The 24208-nt window shown below is 41.6% G+C and overlaps 2 protein-coding genes and 1 long non-coding RNA gene across 3 annotated transcripts in view; 1 reads left to right on the top strand and 2 right to left on the bottom strand.

Annotated features, from left to right (window-relative positions):
• Positions 1 to 10361: 10361 nt before the first annotated feature.
• Positions 10362 to 18631, bottom strand: bloc1s4 (biogenesis of lysosomal organelles complex-1, subunit 4, cappuccino). The gene is made up of 5 exons (XM_077196470.1): positions 18326 to 18631; positions 12571 to 12642; positions 11500 to 11601; positions 11285 to 11419; positions 10362 to 11184 (listed from the first exon to the last, which is right to left on the bottom strand). The coding sequence occupies exons 1-5, from the start codon at positions 18629 to 18631 to the stop codon at positions 11089 to 11091; spliced, it is 711 nt and encodes a 236-aa protein (XP_077052585.1). The 3' UTR covers positions 10362 to 11088.
• A 13-nt stretch (positions 18632 to 18644) lies between these two features.
• LOC143702527 (uncharacterized) lies at positions 18645 to 19475 on the top strand. The gene is made up of 2 exons (XR_013190461.1): positions 18645 to 18767; positions 19226 to 19475. It is a non-coding gene; the product is annotated as an uncharacterized LOC143702527 (long non-coding RNA).
• Positions 19447 to 24208, bottom strand: part of pard6gb (par-6 family cell polarity regulator gamma b) — a 46245-nt gene continuing 41483 nt past the window's right edge. Inside the window, exon 3 of the mRNA XM_077196469.1 lies at positions 19447 to 22164. Coding sequence (XP_077052584.1) covers positions 21155 to 22164 — 1010 coding nt within the window. The 3' untranslated portion in view covers positions 19447 to 21154. The remainder of the gene's footprint in view (positions 22165 to 24208) is intronic.

The raw sequence follows: 24208 nt of genomic DNA, 5'->3' as shown, positions 1-24208 counted from the left end.
TGCAGAAATTGTTATCAAATAAAGTTATCAAACACTTTACGGTCTAAACTGCATACATTATAAAATAAATGTAGATTGATCCTTATTAAAGCTACAAACGTTCTTTAGTCAAGAGCAGTGAGTAATTTTCTACCTGTGTTCTTTGATTCTGCTGTCACTGCTGCACATGCGAATCTCACTCGCGTCCCATTTTCTCAGAACTTTTACATTCATTTAAGACTTTATTTAACACTTTTAAGACTGCACTTAAGAGGGTACTCAACAAAACTGACATTTTGGCATAATTGTGTTATTACTCATTCAAGCGACAAAGAGAAGTCGATTCTGGCGCACATCTTTTTGTGGGTCCTGTGTGTTAGGAGGACATTCACAGACAGCATGTTCTCTTTTGTCTTGTCGCTCTTGAATGGTTTAAAAGCATTGCATGAAGAAGAACATGATCATATTGAAGGGGGTAGATTCTGGAATCCACTGCCACTTCAAAGTATATCTAATGAGTGATTATAATCAAGGTATTATACATATTAAATGAGTTAAATGACTTCTCTAAGCTTGTGACATTTTACTTAGAAGTTATAGAAGTTACCAGTGTGATTACGTAATGTTCTCTTCATGTATTCTCTAATGTCTGTATTTGATATCTGAGAGGTGACTGAAGGGTCTGGCCCATGCCAGGAATACAGCAACGGAGCTGGCTTATTAAGCCTTATTATGAAATATGGACTCGTTTTGTTTGAGAAAGGTCTTCACCGTGTTAAAACATATACAGTAGTTCATGTTCTTCTAGCTCATCATAACAGCTATAGGTCACAAGGGTAATTGGAACCAATAGTTTAAGTGACAATATCTTAGTTAAAGCATTTAACTAACTGTTCTTTATTAAAGTGTCTTCTAACTGAGAGAAAGAACATATCTGAATGTTTTGGGAAGAGTCTCCTGTTTATAGTTAGAGCCCGACCAAATCCAACCTTGAAGAAGCTGTGTGTCTGTGTTATGGCGCTTTACCACTGCATGGTACGGCTCGGTACGGCTCAGTACGGTTCGGTTCATCGCGGCACGGTTCGGCTCGCTTCACTTTTCCACTGCGTGGTACGACTCGGCGCGGCGCGGCACGGCTCGGTTCGCTTAAGCTCGGTTGCTTTTCCACTGCAGTTAATTCCGCTTCAAAGTGTGTGGGATTATGACTGATCGTTATAGTTTATCCGCTCCTCGGGAACAAACAAGAGGAACGTCTGCGCTTCTCGTCCACTGAACACGATTCAGCCATTTCTTTTTTAGAAGTTTTTTTTCTTCAAGCAACTCAAGCAAGTAGTTTTAAAACAGGTGCTACAGCGGTGGCTGTTACTGGCTATTTAAATCTAGCGGGTTTGATGTCTGACCAATCAGTGATGTACACTGCTTCCACGTCACATTTTAGTATCGGTACGGTACGCTTGGAACCTCAACAGAGGTGGTACCATTTAAAGCGAGCCGAAGCGAGCCGTACCGTACCGTACCATGCAGTGGAAAAGCGCCAAAGGTGCCGTACCGAACCGTACCGTACCGTAACATGCAGTGGAAAAGCGCCATTAGTATTCTTGGTTACAGGTTAAAGAACAGGTGGCATTATTGGAGATTGACTGACTTGTTTTCTTGTTACAGTCTTGTTTTCACAGTCTTGTGACCTCTGAGGGCCACTCGTACCTAACTCAGGGTCCTGGTGGCAGACGTACATACTGTGGAGATGTGCTACTGCCTATCAGTCCATGTGTGGAAATTTACTATGTTTATCTATTTCTTAGCTAATCAGAATCATTCAACCTGAAGTAATGACATAGCTTAGACTTTGGTGAAGGGTATAATTGCTGTGATTTTTGTAAATGTAAGGGGGAGCGGCCTACAAACTCCTTGTGATTCCTGAAGCTGACTTCTGCCTGATGAAACTGCAAACTATCTTCAGTAAAACAATTCTTCAATTTATTATAATTCTGACTCTTGTCTTAAATGTACTGCATGTCTAACTCCTGGTATTTCATTAATCACGTCTGGTCCTTGGGTCTTTAACAGTAAATTCCCTAACAGTTAATGGTGGAGAGTGCATAAGCAATTATTCTTTAATGACATCCCTGGCTAATCAACAAATAAGTTAGGAAGATTTTATTATTTTAGTAGGATTGTCTGGGTGGAAGAGGTTGAGAGGAGGAGTGATAGCGCATCAGACCCACTCTTGAGTGGGAGACGAGGGGCCTATATTGAGGGGATATACACAAGGACCAGCAGGATACTGGGTGGTGTATGCATCATTGGAAACAGGTCATGCTCCAGGTGTAGGCACTCCCAGTAGAACAGAGTGTAGGACACTTAGAGGGTCGCTGGTAGTGCATTGGACGCACTCTTGAATAGGAGCAGGAAGGGCCTGTAGTGAGTGGATATTCACAAGTACCAGCAGGATTCTGGGTGGTGTATACGTCATTGGAGACAGGCCGTGCTTCAGGGTGTAGGCACCCCCACTAGAACAGAGTGGAAAGACATGTCGATCTCTCCAATTCCAGATAGGGGTACCCCAAAACTTAGTGATTCAGGCAGGTAGGGATTTAGGTATCAGATAAAAATAAAATAAAAGGAAATAGTTTTTTTTTTTTTTTGCCAGGGATGCATCAGGAATGATCCCAAGAAAAATAATAGTTGTGACCCTAAATTGGCTTGGAACGGTATATTTGAGTTTCATCACGCAGAAGCCAAGCCGTGTTGTTCAAAGATCGCCGCCTCCATCTCCGCTGTTATAACTACTCGGTTACTCACGTAACCTCAGTTCCCTGAGTTAGGGAACGAGTATTGCGTAGCTATATGCAGTGGGGGAAACTCCTTTTCCTCGATTTACTGAAGCCTTTATGTAAAGCGCATTTGCAGCTGCACAGCTAGAACATGAGCGTCTGGCTCGCTGATGGGCTGCGCTGCGGCAACTGCACATCCAATGGCGCGGGCGCCTCTGACGTGCGACCAATGAGAACACTCTGCGTCATACACGTCAGAGCCCGCCAAGGGGGCGTGACCTCAGTCTATAATAGTCCCCGAATTCGCCATTATAGCAGGTTTAACGACTGAAGCGACAACTTGCCATGTTACTTGCCATGAGTAACCGAGTAGTTCCCTTTCGAACAGTCACTTCGTATTGCGTAGCTATACGCAGTGGGGACGCCATCCAAAACGCCGCACTGAGTAACTGGCTGCCACTGCAACTCAGGACCCCTGAGCATACAGAACAAGCCATAACCGCATAATTATGTATAAATAGACCAGACACCGTCAGGTCTAAAATAGTATACAACAGTTAGAAATAACCCAATATACTACACCAATGAACCCAGACACTGTCGGGGTTATTAGTATACGAACATATAACCAGTCCAGTGGGTTTATATATGAAATTATAACCGGCCAAAGCAGGTTTATATATGTATGGAATATAACCGGCCAAAGCAGGTTTTATATATGTATAGAGTCATCTGGACCCCACTCCAAACATGCAGGGCTACCAGAGAGTGCCTGCAGATCTCCCACTCGCTTGATAGATGCCAACGCCATAAGGAGAGCGGTCTTCAGCGAGAGGGTTTTTTGATCAACCGATTGGAGCGGTTCGAAAGGCGAACCTTTCAGAGCCCCCAGGACCGTGGAGAGGTCCCAAGGCGGCACAGACGGAGGTCTGGAGGGGTTCATTCTCCTCGCACCTTTCAGGAATCTTACGACCAGGTCGTTTCTTCCCATTGACTAGCTAGCCGTCAGAACATGATGTGCTGCTATGGCTGCCACATACACTTTGAGCGTGACGGAGAGCAAACCACGTCCAGCAGCTCCTCTAAGAATGAGCGAACCACAGATATCTCACATGACTCTGGGTCAGCCTGATTTTTCGAGCACCAGCTGGAAAAACCTGACCATTTTGAAGCATACAGGCGCTGAGTCGACGGGGCCCTGGCTTCAGATATAGTGCTTAAAACCTTCTCAGGAAGGTCCTTGGGTACCCGTTGAGGGGCCAAACATGGAGGGCCCATAAATCGGGTCTCGGATGCCACAATGTCCCGTTCGCCTGTGTGAGGAGGTCTTTCCTCAGTGGGACAGGCCATGGGATTGTGTCCGATAACTGAACCAGTTCCGGGAACCACGGTCTGGTTTTCCAGAGAGGGGCCACCAGAAGGACTGGGCACCCGCTCTCTCTGACCCGTTTGATGACTTGTGGAATCATCAAGACGGGGGGGAAAGGCATAAAGGGGACGGTTGGGCCAGACATTGGCCAGCGCGTCCCTGTTCTTCGAAAAGAATAATTTGTAGTGGGTGTTGATTCTCGAGGCGAAAAGGTCGATTTCGGCCTCGCCAAACACCTTCCATATCAGACTGACCGTCTTTGGGTTCAGGGACCACTCGCCGAGGGGAGTGTTGCCCCGTGAAGCATATCCGCGCCCACATTCTGGACGCCCGGGATATGCGCTGCTCTCAGAGAGCTCAGGTTGGTTTGTGCCCATATAAAGGAGGTCTCTCGCCATCGCATGCAGGTTCCCTGACCTGATGCCCCCCTGGCGATTCATGTAGGCCACCACTGACGTATTGTCTGTGTGGACTAAGACGTGGTGACCTCTGAGGTTCGACAGAAATGCCTTCAGGGCCAACCCAACTGCTTTCATCTCCAGACAGTTGATATGTAAGCTCTAGGGCTGCAGCTATCGATTCTTTTTGTAATCGATTAATCTAGCACTTAATCGATCGATTAATCGATTAATCGAGTAATCGGATAATTTTTTGAGTGTTTTTAAACAACTAAAACAAATAATGCATAACGAAAATGATGTGGCTGTAAAATGATCAAGCATTTGGCTTTTATTTCTCAAAAAACAAACAAAAAAAACTTATTCCAACTCCAACATTTGGCTCCAAAACTAGGCCTATTTATTGCAATTTTTACCCTTTTAGTATAAGTGCCAACAATGTTCTATGCTCAATTACTTTGGTAGCCAATTAAAATGTCTTCCCCAAAAGTACGAGTGGATTTGGAGAAGCAGGCTGGGGAATTTCATTTTTTGTTGTTGTCTGTAACTATTTGGAAGACGTGACATACAAACAAGGTCTCGCAAAGACTGCAATACAATATGTGTTCCTCCATCACGTCGCAGTGTATACAGTGAATGCATGCTGAAATTATTGTTGCGTGGCTACATGAAAGTTTAAGCATATGTGATGCATTGCCGCAATTGATCTGACTGGCGCGTGAGAGAGACGAGGGTGCATGTGTGTGTGTGTATGCGTGTGTGTCTGAAAAATGTTTACTCGAACGATTGTTTAAGCGTCTAACTAGACGCGATAGACGCTTATTTGACGCTCTATTGGCGTTCGGTGTGAACAGACTATAGGTTATGTTTCAGTGACGCTTGGTGAGAGCATGGAGTGGATGTTTTCGGTTCAGATTCTGAATCATTGAAGTCGTACTGTTGTGGTATGCCAGGTCTACTTCGCAGTAGGCACATTGCACCTTGTCGTCTTCCTTTTTAAGTATGTAATGATCCCAAACTTTAGACATTCTCTGCCGTTTATGGACATCTTTACTCTCCGCCATCGTGCCAAATAAATTCAAAATGTATCACGCGCTATAGTATAGATCCGCGTATAGTGAATTACATTTTACATAGGAATTTAACGAGGCTTCGAGGCAGAGTTTTTGCCTCGAGGAATTTTTGTAATCGAGTAACTCGAGTAACTCGAGGAAAATCGTTTCAGCCCTAGTAAGCTCTGCTCCGTGCTCGACCAGAGGCCGGATGCAGGCATGCCCTCGTGCAGCGCTCCCCAACCCAGGTTGGATGCATCTGTAAGAACCACTTTCCTCCTGGGAATTGTTCCCACTCTCACCCCCTCGTGTCGCCAGTTCTGAGCCCGCCCAGGAAGCTGCCTGACTGCCATGCATGAGTTGGCACACGGCGTTTCAGCCGATGCTGCATCGGGGCGCATGCGCAGTAATCCCATGTGGAGTACTGGCGATGCTGCTGCCATGAGAACAAGCAGTTTCTGAAATTTCTTCAGTGGCGCGCGCTCGCGCAATCTGAAAGTGCCTGCAAGCGCTCGCACCGAGAGCGCGCGCTCTGGTGTGAGTCGCGCTGTCATAACTCTCGAGTCTAAAACTGTGCCCAGAAAGATCACGCTCTGGCTGGGGGTTAGTTTGCTTTTTGAAACATTGATTGTGAAACCCAGATATTTTAGATGGCCGAGAATCAAATCCCTGTGAGCTAATAGCTTGATTCTCGACTGTGCCAGCACCAGCCAGTCGTCGAGATAATTTAACACGCGCACTCCCTGATGTATCAGAGGAGAAAGTGCTGCATCCACACACTTCGTGAATGTACAGGGTGCCAACGATAGACCGAACGACAGAATGGTGTATTGATAAGCCCGGCCCTCGAAGGCTAATCTCAAGACTGGCCTGTGACGAGGATTTATTTGAATGTGAAAGTAAGCGTCTTTCAGATCCATTGTGACAAACCAATCCTCCGGGCGCACTTGCGCGAGGATATGTTTGATAGTTAACATTTTGAACGGCCGTCTCATGAGAGCTTTGTTTAAATGTCTCAAATCTTGAATGGGTCTGAGACCGCCGTCTTTTTTCGGAATCCGAAAATAGCGGCTGTAAAAACCCGTATTTTTTAGCGCGGTGGGGGGGGGGACTAATTCTATCGCCCCTTTTGCTAATAGATTCTGTACTTCGGTGTGAAGCACGTGACCTACGTTGCTTCTCACCGAAGTCTCGAGAACCGCCTGAAATTTCGGGGGTCTGCGAGCGAATTGGAGCGAGTAACCTCGCTTTATAGTGTTTATGACCCAACTCGACACATCGGGGTTAGCTTGCCAGGCTAGAACCCGTGTGGCTAGGGCTTGACACACTGATTGGGGCTGGTCGCCTAACGTAAGGGGGACCTGATACCCTTATATTGTGATTTGTGCCCATATTGAGTGTTGGACTGACTGTACAAGCATTTGCGTGTGGGGAAGTCAGTGTTACAACAGGGGAGGGGCCACCTAGTGAAGGGGGACCGTGAACCCATATATTGAGATTTGTGCACACATTGAATGTTGGACTGACTGCACAAGCATTTGCGTGTGGGGAAGTCAGTTACACAGGGGAGGGGCCGCCTAGTGAAGGGGGACCGTGAACCCATATATTGTGATGTGCACACATTGAATGTTGGACTGACTGCACAACCATTTGCGTGTGGGGAAGTCAGTGTTACAACAGGGGAGGGGCCGCCTAGTGAAGGGGGACTGTGAACCCATATATTGTGATTTGTGCACACATTGACTATTGGATTGACTGTACAAGCATTTGCGTGTGGGGAAGTCAGTGTTACAACGGGGGAGGGGCCGTCTGATGAAGGGGGACCGTGAACCCATGTGTTGTGCTTGTGAAACTGATAGCTAACATTTTGAACGGCCGTCTCATGAGAGCTTTGTTCAAATATCTCAGATCAAGAGTGGGTCTGAGGCCGCCGTCATTTTTCGGAATTAGAAAATAGCGGCTGTAAAAACCTGTATGTTTTAGCACAGGGGGGACTAATTCTATCGCCCCTTTTGCTAATGAATTCTGTACATCGGTGCGAAGCATGTGACCCACGTTGCTTCTCACCGAAGTCTCGAGAACTGCCTGAAACTTTGGGGGTCTGCGAGCGAATTGGAGCGAGTAGCCTCACTTTATAGTTTATAACGCAACTCGACACATCAGGGATAGCTTGCCAGGCTATAACCCGTGTGGCTAGGGCTTGAGACACTGATTGGGACTGGCCGCCTAACAAAGGGGGACCTGATACCCTTATATTGTGATTTTTGCACACATTGAGTGTTGGACTGACTGTACAAGCATTTGCGTGTGGGGAAGTCAGTGTTACAACAGGGGAGGGGCCGCCTGGTGAAGGGGGACTGTGAACCCATATATTGTGATTTTGTGCACACATTGAATGTTGGACTGACTGCACAAGCATTTGCGTGTGGGGAAGTCAGTGTTACAACAGGGGAGGGGCCGCCTAGTGAAGGGGGACCGTGAACCAATGTGCTGTGCTCGTGTGCTTTATTTGGGTCTCCGTGAAAACGGCGTATGTTTGCTAAGACGCAAACGTATGTTTGCCAAGACGCTCACTGCTGCGGGCCTGTTTAAAATAATAAAATCCCCAGCCGCCTGAACTGAACAGGGGGTTGTGGGAAGTTTTGCTGGCTTCTTTGAGGGTGGTCCGGCAAGCACGGGACACACGCCCTCTCTTACCTTTGTGTGCTAGGACGGCTTTGGCGGGAAGCGCTCAGCTAGCGTTGGGCATCAGCCGCAGGGCGGGGCTGAGAGGCCTGTTTCGCCGGCTTTGCTGTTAGGATTCCAAAGCATTTAGCATCGGAGTTAGTCCTGCCTCGCTGGTTCCGTCGAAGGAGACGAGGCCCGCCACATGGTGGGGGGGCGCTGATTTCCCTCGAACAGGACCGGAGATGACTGAGCTGGAGAGAGTGAAGCACGCGGGGACGTGGCCGGCCTGCGTTCACAAACGTCCGTGCTCTCTGGAGCCAACAAACCAAAGTGATTTGTGGTTTGTAACAGAGAGATGTGTCAGACTGAAACGCTTCTCACTGGATGTTTCAACGCTGTTTAATAATAGTGTCCGGGACTGGGAGTAAACGCAACTCCTTTAAGCTTGCGTTCCGTTATCCACTGGGCCGCGCTGCGTAGTTCAAAGTAAACTAGTGAAACAACGGAAAACAGCAATATTTGTTCTCTATTTGTTGTTACTGACCGAGAAACCGCTTCAGATGATTCAGTGACAGAACGGTCCGAACGAATCGGAATTGTTTCAGACGGTTATGCAAGCGCGTTTGGCCAATTCATGGAAAGGAAATAATCGAACCAGAGAATGATTAATTCAGGAATGATTGATATCGCTGGTTCAGTCGACAGAAATACGGGACACACACATGATAACTGCTGAACTATTTGGGCTGAAAACGTTTCTCAGGTCAGTCGGAGCGCTCATGGTACACACACAGTGGGTATGGCCGTACAGCTGCAGGCGCCACTGCGGGCACGCGCATTTCTAACCAAATGTAGCCACACCGCCAGGAAAAGAAGAGGAGGGAGGTTGGGGTGCCCTCGGGCCGGATGGAGATGATTGGCGGACCGGACCTGGCCCGCCAATTGGATAGCCCGGCCATATACAGATGAGATGTATGTATGATGGATTTTGAACTGTACTACTTTTATTGCAGGTTTTCTGGGATCCCCAGCTGAAGGCATCAAGACATTAGATGTTGGCCTGGACAGATGTACCTACAGTACAACATTGTGTCGCCCAGATCCGGCCCGCATGGAATCCACATGTACCAGATGCGCATCTGGGCCGACACTATGTTGCTGTCTAAGCATACATAAAGTATTACATGGAAACGTATCTGAAATGTCTGTGTATTTAACAAATATTGGATTTGTTTCACTTGAGCTTTGATAAAGTATGGAAACACCATGGGAAGCAGAAAGTCTCTGACTACACGTCTCCGTTTTCAGATCCTCCCTCAAAGGCAAGCGGCAGCTCTCGCCGATTGGTTACATCCAGCCGCAGCCGATGTCGAACACACCTCCTCGTAGCATTTGAGTCCGATCATATCGGTTTATTTAAATGAACCGGTTTAAAGATTCGACCTACTTATTATTTTGTGTTATGGGTTTTTTTAAAGGCATTTTATTTGTATGGCAAATTGTTAACTGTTCCCCTCTGTATTTTTGAAAAAGTAATGACAAGGCTTTCAGTCTAGTAATTGACTAACGCTTTGTGAACAGCAGGTTTTGACTGAATCAATACATTAATCTGTTCGAAATAACATTTAGTTGGTGAAACAGACTATTTACGAACACATGAAAAATGTAATCGGTATGAGTTTGGAGTAATCACTTGGAGTTTAGAAAAACAATTAATTTTAACCGATATAACATGAACAAGTGCTGAACTAAATGCTGAGTGATCTCTTGTGTCTTGGTTCAGATCTACATGTAATGTAATGTAAATAACAGAAAGAAATACACCTTTTCCCCACTGTTTTCAAAATGCTTGCATTCTTTATCAGCCTTGTATTCTTTACCTATAAAATACAGCTTTTTAATCCAATGTTATGGTTGCATTTTTGGCTCAACACTGGTTCAATATCAATATCCTTCCAACAAATAAATGTGCATGCATGCACATTTTTTTGTAAATCCCACTACAATTTCACAAAACATTAACAGATGAAAGCAAACTCTCATAATATCTGTGGAATACTCTACAAAGCTGTTCAACTGACCAAAAACAACAATTGATCAGTAATGAAATGTAGTCACGTTATACTATAGGCTACATTTGGAAATTTATTACAAACAGACAATCATTAGTCACATTTATCATCATGTAACAATTAGCATAACAACTGTCCATGGACATTAGTATAAAAGTAAATGGTCCATGAAAAACAATATTTGTTGTGGCGATTGTTTGGCTTAGTGCGGCACTGAATGCTACATAATAACCCAGAGTCAATTACACTGGTTATATGAATTAATTAAATATTAATTGTCAACATGTGCCAGGCATCGAACTTTAGACCTTAATAAGATATATCAGTGATAAATAGCAATAGTGGAAATAGTGCAAAAAGATCTCAAGCACTGGAAGAAAAGACAAAGGGCAAAACAATTATAAAGCTGTAAAACTATGTACAAGTTCGAATAAAAATCATATAAATGTTTGAACTAATGTTCTGACATTTTCCAAGCATGCTTTCCCAATTATAAGAAACAGTGTCAGACTTCCTGGAGAGGCACTTCAGAAAAAATAAGTTATTTAAAACCAAAGCTTCTGTTGGTTATAAAACTAGCTGCCATTAGACTGCCTATTAAAATAACACTTGGCTTTGATCAGGATTCATTTGAATAAATTGCAGATAGAGTGACTGTGAAATGTTTGTGTTAGCAATCCCAGCAGGTGTTTGCACCTGAAAGCAGGCAGCACTCCTGATGTTGGAGAACCCTGGTCTTGGTCGGTACTTCATAAAGTCAATACGATAATCTCTCCGTTACTGCTCAGACTGAGGTTTAAAGTAATCGTCTGTTCTAAATACACTGGGAAGCTCTTGATGTCTTTGTGATTGCCTTCTTGGGCTTGCAGGTTTCTGAAGAAGAAAAAAAGAAGAGGCAGTGAGCAATTGATGCCAGTTCTATGCCAAATACTATGGCAAGCATGTACAGTATATACACATATAAAGAGCTCACATTTAAAAAACCTGGCACGGCCATTGTGCGAAAGATCTTCTTGAAGGCGCCTGGTAGGGTTCCAACTTCACCTTCAACTTGAGTTACTTGTTCTTCCATTGCATTGACATTGGCTCCAACCATTTTGACAAAGCCCTGAGAATTAGAAGCTACACTTGAAGCAACAAAAGAAAATGTCAATCCATAACCATTCAGGCATTGTTTAAAGTTAGTACCTCCAATTTGTCAATTTTTCGGTAAATCTCTCTCATCTCTTCCGATTTTCTTTGTATCTGTGGTAGGTTCTCATTGACCACCTGTGAGGTGTCATTTCGAATCTAAAAAAAAACAACAAGTTATCAAAGTCTAGCATGCTTTTTCAGTTCAAGTATTTGCAGATTGGTCAGTTCAACACCTTTGGCAACAGTGCATTAAGGGGGCCACAACAGAGTCTGAGGTATATATGAGGGAAGATGTAAAATGTGTGAGCTTATTTCGTCCATTAGATCGAAAGATCTGAAAAAGCCCATACATTTACCCGCCCCATAGAAGAAATCAGGACAGACGTGGTTGAAAGTGGACAATAGAGATGGATTAAAACACCAGGTGCAAACGGGTATGTGTCTCCCTCGTTTACTTGAGATCAGATAGATTAAAACGCATTAATACCAGGTGTAAACAGGGCCTTAAAGGCCCCCTGAAATCAATTTAAATTTTTTAGCTAATATAATTTGAAAAGGGGTAGGAGCCGTTCAATATGTCCCGCCTTAGTTTCCTGTTTCAGTGGAAATTACGTCAATGCATCATACAAAGCTGTTCCAAGGCACTTCAGTGGGCCTTTAAATATATTTTCTTTTCATCTATTGATATTTTACTAGTGGACAGTGGATACTTCATACAAAGCTCATTATTTTCTAGATAACATTTTAATAATTCTCTTTAGGTTTAGTACAGTAACAATATATACAAGCAAATTTATTACAATTTAATAAATAACCCCCACCCCACACACACACAATTAATGGGTCTTTATACATAAGAATATATATAGAAGCCTATATACAGTATTTCAGGGAGGGGGTCTTTACTGGGTTTTAACAGTGTTTTTTTAGTGTTATTTAAACAATATTAAATAATTCATTATCATTTTAATTACAGGTTTTATATTTTGTTGATTTAGCTAAGAGTTTTTTTCATTTTTATTCATTTTGTATTGTTCTAATAAGCTTTAATTTATTTGTTATATTTCAGTTTAGTTTTAATTTTAATAGCAACTTCACAAATGGGGGAAAAGACATTGATCTTACCATATCAAGCATACCAACAAACTCATCAACTCTTGTAAGCATTTCTTCAAGGCTTTTCTCCAAGCACAGGACCTGCACAGCAAATATGTGATAAACGTCAAGAAAACAAAACACATGATAGACTGTACATACTCAGTGTGCATATGATATGAAAGTTACAGGGATAAACAGTTGCTTCGTTGCCTTGTAAAAAAATAACAGAGGACCATTAAGAATTTAGCACAGAGAACAAGTGAGTCTTTATTTAACCCATATAATGCTTGACAAATTAAGCTTAAAGGGATAGTTCACCCAAAAATGAAAATTCTTGAATAGTTGAAATAAAATCGTTATTTTTGTTTGTTTTTGCGCACAAAAAGTATTCTCGTCGTTTGATAAACTTAAGATTGAGCCACTGTAGTCACTTGGACCATTTTAACGATGCCTTTAATAACTTTTCAGGGAACAAGTGTCAATCCCTTAAGAAGCCTATGGAGGAGTGATCCAGCTCTCAGATTTCATCAAAAATATCTTAAATCGTGTTCCGAAGATGAACGAAGGTCTTACGAGGTTGGAACAACATGAGGGTGAGTAAATACTGACAGAATTTTCATTTTTGGGTGAAAAATCCCTTGAATAACTACACTGTGTTCCAATAGGTCAAGTATACAGATGCTTTGAAGAGACTCTGAGGGAGAAGATATTTTTAGAAAAGCGTTTTTTGTTCATTCAATAAAACATTCTTCAAAATATCTTTTGGGTTCCACAGAAGAAAGTCATAGAGGTTTGGAATGACAAAAGTGAGTAAATGACTAAATGTGAATATCTCTTTAATCCATTATATGGGAGCAATTAAAGTTAAAGTTTGGCAAGTAATATTAAGCTTTTAGTTTAAATGAACAAATATATAGAAATAATGTGTATTATAGATACATTTCAGAGTAAGTATATACAAATTGCTTAAAGTTGAGCTTCTGTGGATTCACACAGCCATGTGATTGGCTGTTCACAGCTATTGAATTTGTGACATTTTCATGTGCACACATACTCAATTAAATCCTGAGTTGACAGAAAGTTGATAATCTATATTCTACTGATTGAGACTGAACGAATTCAGGATTAGTTTTAGTTTGACAGAACCCAACAAATTCATTCCGTTTATGATACATTCAGGACTTGGGCCATTCTCCACTTAACTTTTCTGGTTACTATTGTAACATAGAATTTAGGCTATAATTTCATCAATGATAAATCAGCCACAAACAATTATCCCATTGCATCCTTTATAGTCGTCATGAGGTTCCTATTATGGAAGGCATTGTTTGGTTTTTACCAAATAAATGCTTCTCATACTAAAACAAATTTTTTTTTGTACACTTCCATCCACCAAACATTCTTTCAACAGTCTTCTGATTCATCCACAAGACTACAAAAAGTTCATAAAGAGATCATTAACAAATCCATATGAATTGAGCAGTTTAGTCCAAATTTTCTGAAGATACAATTGCTCTATGATAAACCGATTGAATTTTGGATTTTATTCACATATAAACATTCATTAGCGAACATAAACTAAAGGTCAACCGAACCGGTTTGAATCGCAAGAACAAACCTCTTTGGTTCTTCCTGAAACTCAAACGTGCTGTGTAACACATGAGAATGAATCTCAATGGTTTTTTCACATCAAACGAACATGTTGGAGCTTCCGTTTACCAGATCTGATGTGTGCGTTGATGAATGTTTATATGTGAATAAAATCCAAAATTCAATCGGTTTATCAAATAAAGCAATTGTGTCTCTTCAGAAAATTTGGACTTAAAGGGTTAGTTCACCCAAAAATGAAAATGATGTCATTAATGACTCACCCTCATGTGGCTCCAAGCCCGTAAGACCTCCGTTCATCTTCAGAACACAGTTTAAGATATTTTAGATTTAGTCCGAGAGCTTTCTGTCCCTCCATTGAAAATGTATGAACGGTATACTGTCCTTGTCCAGAAAGAAAATAAAGACATCATCAAAGTAGTCCATGTGACATCAGTGGGTTAGTTAGAATGTTTTGAAGCATCGGAAATACATTTTGGTCCAAAAATAACCAAAACTACGACTTTATTCAGCATTGTATTCTCTTCCGGTTCTGTTGGGGATCCGCGTTCACGAGTCCGCAGTGACGCTGATGACGTAAGACGCTGCTGACGTGTATCTGGTGCGTCCGTGTATTCGGGTTCAAATAAATATGGCTGGGCAAAAAAATGCAAGTCTTCCTCTGTGTGGAAATCCTTAGACATGTTTGTGAAGATTGTTTTGTTTCCAGCGTGCGTCTCCCTCAGAATGTAAACGAAGCTCGGGCGCACCAGACACACGTCAGCAGCGTCTTACGTCAGCAGCGTCACTGAACGCGGATCCCCAACAGAACCGGAAGACAATACAATGCTGAATAAAGTCGTCGTTTTTTGTTATTTTTGGACCAAAATGTATTTCCGATTCTTCAAAACATTCTAACTAACCGACTGATGTCACACGGACTACTTTGATGATGTCTTTATTTCCTTTCTGGACAAGGACAGTATACCGTTCATACATTTTCATTGGAGGGAAAGAAAGCTCTCAGACTAAATCTAAAATATCTTAAACTGTGTTCTGAAGATGAACCGAGGTCTTACGGGCTTGGAACGACATGAGGGTGAGTCATTAATGACATCATTTTCATTTTTGGGTGAACTAACCCTTTAACTACTCATATCATATGGATTAGTTTATAATCTCTTCATCAACTTTTTGAAGCGTCAATGTCGTAGTTGCGCAGCTGTCAATGGAATGAACAGAAAGCCCTTTAGATTTCATTAAAAAAAAAATTGTGTTACATGAGGGTGAGTAATTAATGACATAATTTTTATTTTTGGGTGAACAAACCCTTTAAATGAGCAGCAGTGTTCTTCTTTGAAAGCAATGGTTTTCTTCAAACTATCCTGCGATAGACACATTCTTGTTCAGTATTTGATGATGGTGGACTCTGCTAGAGTGCTAGAGTTGTGTGCTGATGACACGCTCACCTAGAGTTCTTTGCAACCCCCTTCCACACAGAGTAACAGTGGTTTTGAAATTCTTTACACTGTTCTCTATCCAATTGCAGAAATAGTTTTATAATCTTATCTAGCCCGGTTAAACTTTTTCAACAGAGGCATGGCCAAACCCGGGTTCATGTTCTTCATTAGGCAGGGGGTGCTAAAACTCACATGATTTTAATCCTATGAAACAACTGACTTATGACCTCTTTATATGAACTGATCTTAAAGGCTCCCATACTTTCTCAAACAAAGATGATTTAACAAATAAAAGATGTGATATTTGTTTAACTGGGTTTTCTTTTTCTAAATAGAGGACTCCTATCACAACTGTACTTCCATCATAATCACCTTATTACAAATAGCATTATAACATGTTGTTAAGCAGGGAAATAATCTGATATTATACTCATGGGAGTAACCACATACTGCAAGCCAACATGTGTCACGCACTATGGTTTATCTAAAGCAAATTGCCATTCATTCGAAATGGCATTCAAATATTCAATTTATCAGTTTATGTACCAATTTTACCAATTCAGTGTATGTGTTTGGGCATTAGTTGTGGAAAGTTTTCAGGGAGACTTTCTGCAGGTTACATCGCTATACCAGTAGGTGGAGACACTTGGTCTCATTCACTAATAATTGCATAGATTATTTGTTTTTGTACAAGAAACTTCTCGTGAAAAAATAAATAAAATCACCAAATCAGCCTAATTCACAAATGCTGACACGTGCATACATGCACAAACTACTGTTTGCGTACAATTAGTAAGACCAATGGTGCATCCATAAGTAGGTAACGTACTACTTTTAAAACATATTTCTTCAATATAGAAAGCATGTTGAAATTACTTCCGGGTAGGGCTGAAACGATTCCTCGAGTTACTCGAGTTACTCGATTACAAAAATTCCTCGAGGCAACAACTCTGCCTCGAAGCCTCGTTAAATTCCTATTCCTATGCGTTAAATTGCACTATACGCGCGGCGCAGGGATTTGATTGTTTCACACGGACCGTTTATTCACACGGACCTGTTCAGGAAGCTGTATATTTTGAATTTAGTTGGCGCGATGGCGGAGAATAAATATGTATATAAACGGCAGAAATTATCTAAAGTGTGGGATCATTACACACTTAATTCAATTAATACACTTAACTCGCTGAAACAAGGTAACGTATATAGTCTGATGTTCGCTGATTTTAATCCCATACTGTATTTGCAGCGATGTCGTGATGCGGTTTGACTAGATATGATTTTTAGCTTTGATGACATTTTTAAGTAGTAAACGTAACTATCACGTTCAATTGCAAGAGAGTATAGCCTAAAAAAAGAACCCCTTCACACACACGCACACACACACACACACCAGTCAGACCAATGCATCACATATGCTTAAACTTTTATGTAGCCACGCAACAATAATTTCAGCATGCATTCACTGTAGGCTACACACCGGGACGTGATGGAGGAACAAATATTGTATTGCAGTCTTTGCAAGACCTTGTTTGTATTTCACGTCTGCCAAATAGTTCCAGACAACAACAAAAAACGAAAGTGCCCAGCCTGTTGGTTTTTAATTAAGATTCGGAGTACTCATTTTTCAGCTAAAACGCACGGAACAACAAGTGCGTCAGCTTTTACTGCGTGTTCAACAACAAGTCACGTTACAGCTCTTCTTCAGCGTTAAACTACCAGAATACACAAATATGCTTAGATGCTTATATTATAACATCTTAAAGGAAAATTCACTTATGAGATAGCTTTATAACTTGCATACTATATAACTTATAGTATATAACTTATAACAGCTTTAACTGAAATAGACACAAGTTTAATATAACTATTCTGTTAATAAAACACACATAAAAAAATATCCGATTAATCGATCGATTAAGTGCTCGATTAATCGATCGATTAAGTGCTAGATTAATCGATTATAAAAAGAATCGATAGCTGCAGCCCTACTTCCGGGGCACCGCAATCTGACTAAAAGGGCACAACTGCTATGCATGCATGCATGTTGCCACTGTCATCAAACCTACTGTGTCAGTTGCATTACTTCACTTCTCCGTAGCCTGATGGGATAGTAAAGTGTCGACTGTACAATGGATGCGAACTTCAGAATCTCAAAAAGTAATGTTAGTAGGTCATCCAGGTATTTTTCACCAACTGTTTTATGAATTCGGACATGCTACTTCAGCTAACATACAGTTTTTCACCTACTATATAGTATAGAAGTAGGCATAATCGGACGCAGGACTAGTGTGTTTATGAGTGAGTAATTGAATCCTTCATTCCGATTCATTCAGGAATGAAACATCACTACTGGGTGTTACTCAGAAGTTCATTATGCTGTGGCTGCTTTTAGAACGATTTTCTTTGGTGGAGACAAATTATAGACAGGGAACTGGCAATACGGTGTTGAATATACAAGTTAACATCAATCATTATTTCTTGTTTAAATAACTGTTGTATCAAGATCATATTGTCACAAATTCGTGCTGCAGTATAGCCGAATCAGAGCAGTACAAATCTTCAGAAGAAAAACATGCTCGCTTATATGGGATATAGGCTAATAATAATGATGAAAAATATGATGATGATGATATACTGACATTTTTTCTATCCTGCTTTTATTGTGTGTATTGAAGTTTATGCATAATCATGTTAAACAGGCATGCCAAAGAAGGACTTTGCATCTGTGTCCTTACCTCTTCTTCAGCGTTGGCTCTGATATAAGAGGAGTATGTGATGGCCGCGTGTCTCAGTAGCTCGTCGTCTTGTGTCTGCTCCGGCTCGGTCTGGTCCTGGGTTTCTCCGGCTGCTGAGATCGGACTCTGGGCCACTGCAGCGCCGAAGCTCGGGCTCTGAGACACGGTACCGCTGCTCAGGGCCTCACTCACCATGGACAAGCTGCTGGCGCTTTGGGACACGATGCCGCTGTCTCTGCTCACCTCTGCGCTGGACTCCTCCAGGGGTGACAGCACCGCTGCTGCCCTGTCAAAGCGATGCTCCATGTTTCTCTATCCACTACTACACTGTTCTTGTTTATGTGAAAATGAACGCAGAGCAGCATGTGCGCATGCGCAGGTTTAATAGCCAATCAGAGACCGGGTTGGCCACATGTTGGTCATGTGATAATAGAGTGCCGAAGTTATAACGTCACTTTGTAGGACAACTCGTTCCCTCGATCGAAAAGCTATGCATTTTCCCCATAGACTTTTGGAAAATCGCAAAAAATAAGATCTGTGTTCAACAAAGAGTTGTGACCCTTACACGTTTTGTCTATCAAGATAATCTCTACAAGTTAATCAAAAATGTATACATTTTGAAGCCTATATAAAGTTTAAAAAACAACAAGCAGACACAATAAAGTTAAAAAAAAAAACACAAGCAGGTTATAACTTGTGTGTTTTATGTCATATATCAAAACGTGAAAATATTTAGAGGCTTTGTTAACCACAGACCTCATTTCAGGCGATTTAGCAAAAACCCATTCAAAAAACCCAGACTTTAGGGCGAGGGAACCGGAAGTGCTAAAATGCTAACTCATTTCCGCGTTTTGGCCTACAAAGTGACGTCATAACTTCGGCACTCTATACGGGTCAAAGCAGAGACTCAAACGGATAGATTATTTAAAAAATTGCAAATATTTGACTCGACAATAAATCAGAAAGACAGACAAATAGATAGAGTTTCCTTCCCAGTGATATTTAAAACTATTTCAATCAATATGGTTCATGAAGGATCCAGGAAATTGTTGTGCAATGCATTCTTATGCCTGGCTGTTGATCTAAACAAAAACTATGAATGTAAAGAACACTACAGAATGTGTTTTGTCCATCTCAATTTTATTTTTTTAGACCATATATAAAACCATATAGACATTATTTACATGTGTTTTGTATTGTAACTACCTTTTTAAGTGTGGCTTGACTGCCTGACGTAATCTCCTTTTTTCTCCTAAAAAGTAATCTCCTTTTTAGCTCATCCTGTTTTGAATTTGTTCAATTTATTCAGTGTGGATGATACACAGACATACAGATGATCCAAGACAACAACAATGATACGAATGCCAAATAATTAATGCAAAACATCAAGTGATTCATAGCTAAATAGACGCAGTTCAGGCAGTGACCAACAGATGGCGACATAGAACAAATGTATTTTGACACGTTATAACATGCCCTTGCTTTTACCAAAATAAAAATATTTCCAGTGGTCAGATCAAAATACTTAGTCTGTTTGAGTGAACTATGTCTGTAGGAAGGGCAATAAGGCACACAAATGGTGGATATGAAGGCAAGTCTTTGTTCAAGCAGACAAATTCAATGCAGTCAACCTAAAAGGAAAAGGAAGGTACATCCACAGTGGTTTCAAATTATATACAAATGTATTCCACAGACTCTCTCTCTATAAAACAAAATTAAGAATGAACTGGTGTCTTCCCAATAAAAAAAAGAATGATATAAGACTTAATTTTATACTAGAAGTTTGATTGGACTGTATACTCAGTGGCAGCATTAACATTAAATCCATTAAGGATATGACTAGTATGAGGCAGCAGTCTGTTCAGCAGTGGAGATTTGAGTGGAGGTCAGAGGCGAGGGTTCATTAACAGTGAGGTGACAGCAAATATGTGTACAGAATAAAACACAGGGAACCAACTAACATTCCACTGGACTCCTGAAGTCAAGAGGGCTTCAAGAGGACATACAAGTGTGAAATACCCATATGTGATGACCAATTACACTCCACTGCAGTCAAATAAACCGGAAACAAAGTCAAATTAAATCCCACAAGGCCAAAATGAACATACTGTAGTAGTAAAAAAAAAAAAGTGATGGTTTAAGATGTCATTCTCATCTAAATAAAAACATCCACAATTTCCAAAAAGCCTTTTCGTAATGCTGACACAAATGATATTTAAATATTCTGAAACAAACATTCTGAGGGAATCCGCCAAATTGTGAATTACTGCACATATTAAACACATACAGCAGACATTCATTACTGAAAGTTAATAATAATGATTATTAATTCTATTCAGTTATTAACTTAATTAGACAGGGCAAAAAAAAGAGGGCTGCTGATTAAGAGTAAATTCATTTTGGCATTTCCATAATATAATCAGCTTTTTCATTATACCAGGAACAAATGTTTGTTTTCAGGTACAAACCGTAAACAGAAGACAACAGTACGCACACATAGGTCTAAACCCAATTTCTGGTCCCAAGACACATTTAGATAACATGATTAAAATTAAACAAGAACTGAGAAACACTTATAGACAAGATAAAAAAAAAGTGTCTCTGCTTGCAAAAAGACATACCACTGAATTGGACAATTTTTTTTACATAAGACATTACAACACACACAAAAAAAAAAAAAAAATTAAAAGAGTAAAATTCCAGATATTGTTTCTGTTAAATTATTCATTTTACAAAACCCTTAAAGTTGGGTGAGGTTCAAAGTTGAGTCTGATGTCCCAGGCTGAAAAGCCGAGTTTCTGGGTGGGCTGGATTTTATATGTGACTGTATTATAAAGTGATGACTGTGCCATCCTCCTCAACCCCTCCTCTGGGTAAAGCCAGACTGTGACGGGGGTCTGTCCTCAGGCTACTGAGGATTTTGTGTAGGCTGCCATTGCTTTCCCGCATAACGGGGTTGCTGCTGTGGTAGGGGTTGTTTTGGAGGGTAAGGTCCTTGTGCAACTTGTAACTCAAACTATTGTACATTGTGCCATTAAAGCTCGGTTGAGAGTGGAAAGAGGCCGTGGACACAGTGGATGGAGGTCTCGTTTGGGGTCGTGTAGGGGGGCTGGGTGGGGATACGATGGTTGTTTGTGTCTGGGACCGGGATGCAGTTGAAGCCACTGAGGCATTGGAGCGTCGTGATGGCCGCTTGATGTTGCTCTCAATTACGATGTCCGACTCCTCATCACTCTCCAGATCTTCTGGGCTGTAGCCATGAGAGATGGCGGTGGCACCGGTGGGAGCGGTGATGGCAGGGTATCCCACTGAACCACTGCTGTCGGATGACTGACCCGAGCTGCCCGAGATACGACTGCTGCGCACCACATTGTTGCGCTGGTTCACCGGCTTCACGGTCACAATAAGGTTGTGGCTGTTTGCGATCATCATGTCAGTCACCTGGTCCAATGTCTTTCCTGTCACCTCAATACCATTGACTTCCAGGACCTCATCATTGACCGCCAGCAGGCCAGTGCTCTCGGCCAGGCCTCCAGGTACCAGGCGGGAAATGAAGATACCCGGGACCTTTTCCAAGCCGTGGGGTGTAACACGAACACTGGTGCCATCACGGATGTAGAATCCAAGGGGCTTGTCTGAGCCATGCCGGTAGAGTCGAACTCTTCGGTGAGATTCCGGAAGGATGTCCACATCAATAATGGACGATACAGGACGGAAGTCTTGAGGCATGCCAATGCGGATGTGGGGCCGTTTGCGGTTCAGGTCATTTCGAAGAGTGACCACTGCCTTCTTTTTCCGAGTCAGAGTGCTGGTGCCGAAGTTGCTGTAGTCAACCTCTTCTGCAAGAGTAAACGAAAATGATGACTGTTAATGCTTAAGTGGATTAAAGTTTCAAATTATGATTCATTACAACTGAATCTAGTGATACAACATGTCTCATAAAGTACAAAGAAGGACCGTTTCCATAAAGGGATAGTTCACCCAAAAATTAAAATTGTGCCATCGTTTACTCACCCTCATGTCATTACAAACCGTCAAGACTTTCGTTCATCTTCGGAACACAAATGAAAATATTTTAAATGAAATCTGAGCTTCTGTTTATGTTCACTGATCAATGTTTATATGTGAATAAAAAGCCTAAATGTCTCTACAGAAAATTTGGACTAAACCACTCAATCCATATGGATTAGTTTTACAATATCGTTATGAACCTTTTGAAGCATCAGGGTAGTAGTTGCATAGCCGTCAATGGAATTTTAATATCTTAAAAAAAATAAAAATATCATCAAAAATATCTTATTTTGTGTTCCAAAGATGAAAGCAAGTCTTAAAGGTTTGGAACAACATGAGGGTGAGTAACTGATGACAGAATTTTCATTTTTTGATGAACTATCCCTTTAAGCCACAAATATGGAAATGTACATCAACATGGTAAAGCAGGGGTATCCAAAGTCAGTCCTGGGGGGGCACTGTCATGCAAAATTTATCTCCAACTTGCCTAAACACACCTGCCTGGAGGTTTCAAGTATGCCTAGTGAGACACTGATTAGCTGGTTCAGGTGTGTTTAATTGGGGTTGGAGCTAAACTTTGCTAGACAATGGCACTCCAGGAGCAGGATTGGACACCCCTGTGGTAAAGGAAGCTCAGATTAGTGTGATAAACTTCAGCCTTAGTACTGTTAAAAGGTAAAGCTTAATATTAAGTTGTGGATGAGGACAAGCATGCAAATCTAATCAGACCTGCAAGACGGTTTATACCCCTCAGATACTACATGTATTATGATGTAACGATTTTTCTGGCACACTAAACCAAAACATGAGGCCACCTTATAGCATCATTACAAAAATGTAACCTTAAGTACTGACAGAACACAAAGATCTATGTTGAAAGTATTTAGCAGAAGGTTATCAGAATCAGAATCAGAAAGAGCTTTATTGCCAAGTGTGCTTGCACACACAAGGAATTTTCCTTGGTACTTAGGCTTCCAGTGCACATATACAAACACAGATACAACAAGTAATAGTAATACAAATAGTAATACAAATTATACAAATACAATTATAAAAAATATGAAAATACTATAAAAAATATATGGTCACAGTTGGGTTTTGTCAGACTAAACACTTACAGATAATGTATTTTTTTATTTACAGTATTTTATAGTATGAATAAATATAAATATAAATATCACCTGAATTTTTAGGATATTGCACTAAACAGTGGGAGTATTGCACTTACAGGCATATGCCTTGGGAGATATGTTAACTGTTCAGAAGGGAGATGGCCTGTGGGAAGAAACTGTTCCTGTGCCGAGATGTTCTAGTGGCCAGTGATCTGAGTCTCCGTCTTGACGGTAACAGTTCAAACAGGAGGTGTCCAGGGTGAGTGGAGTCTGATGATTTTACCTGCTCTCTTCCTCACTCTGGAAGAGTACAGGTCCTGGAGGGATGGCAGGGGGGCACCAATAATCCTCTCCGCAGTCCGGACTGTCCGTTGTAGTCTCCTGATGTCTGATTTGGTAGCTGAACCAAACCAGACAGTGATGGAAGTGCATAAAACAGACTATAACGGCTGAGTAGAACTGAATCAGCAGCTCCTGTGGCAAGTTGAACTTCCTCAGCTGGCGAAGGAAGTATAGTCTCTGCTGGGCCTTTTTCACAGTGGAGTAAATGTGACTGTCCCACTGCAGGTCCTGAGAGATGATAGTGCCCAGGAACCTAAATGACTCCACTGCTTCCACAGTGCTGTTCATGATGGTGAGTAGGGGGAGTGCTGGGCTGTTCATCCTGAAGTCCACGATCATCTCCACTGTTTTGAGCGTGTTCAGCTCAAGGTTGTTATAACTGCACCAGGTAGCCAGCTGTTCAACCTCTAGTCTGTAA

The sequence above is a fragment of the Siphateles boraxobius genome, unplaced genomic scaffold (genome assembly GCF_051911475.1).
Source record: "Siphateles boraxobius isolate OS27281-9 unplaced genomic scaffold, OSU_SipBor_1 35, whole genome shotgun sequence".
Taxonomy (NCBI): domain Eukaryota; kingdom Metazoa; phylum Chordata; class Actinopteri; order Cypriniformes; family Leuciscidae; genus Siphateles; species Siphateles boraxobius.
This window is presented reverse-complemented; position numbering and strand designations above follow the sequence as displayed.

Excerpts from the sequence above, each read along its gene's own strand:
- bloc1s4 (XM_077196470.1), bottom strand. The coding sequence starts at position 18,631 with ATGGAGCATCGCTTTGACAGGGCAGCAGCGGTGCTGTCACCCCTGGAG. Across the intron at positions 12,643-18,325 it reads GAGCCAACGCTGAAGAAGAG|GTCCTGTGCTTGGAGAAAAG; the intron begins GTAAGGACACAG and ends TTTGCTGTGCAG. Across the intron at positions 11,185-11,284 it reads CCGTGCCAGGTTTTTTAAAT|AAACCTGCAAGCCCAAGAAG; the intron begins GTGAGCTCTTTA and ends TTTCTTCTTCAG.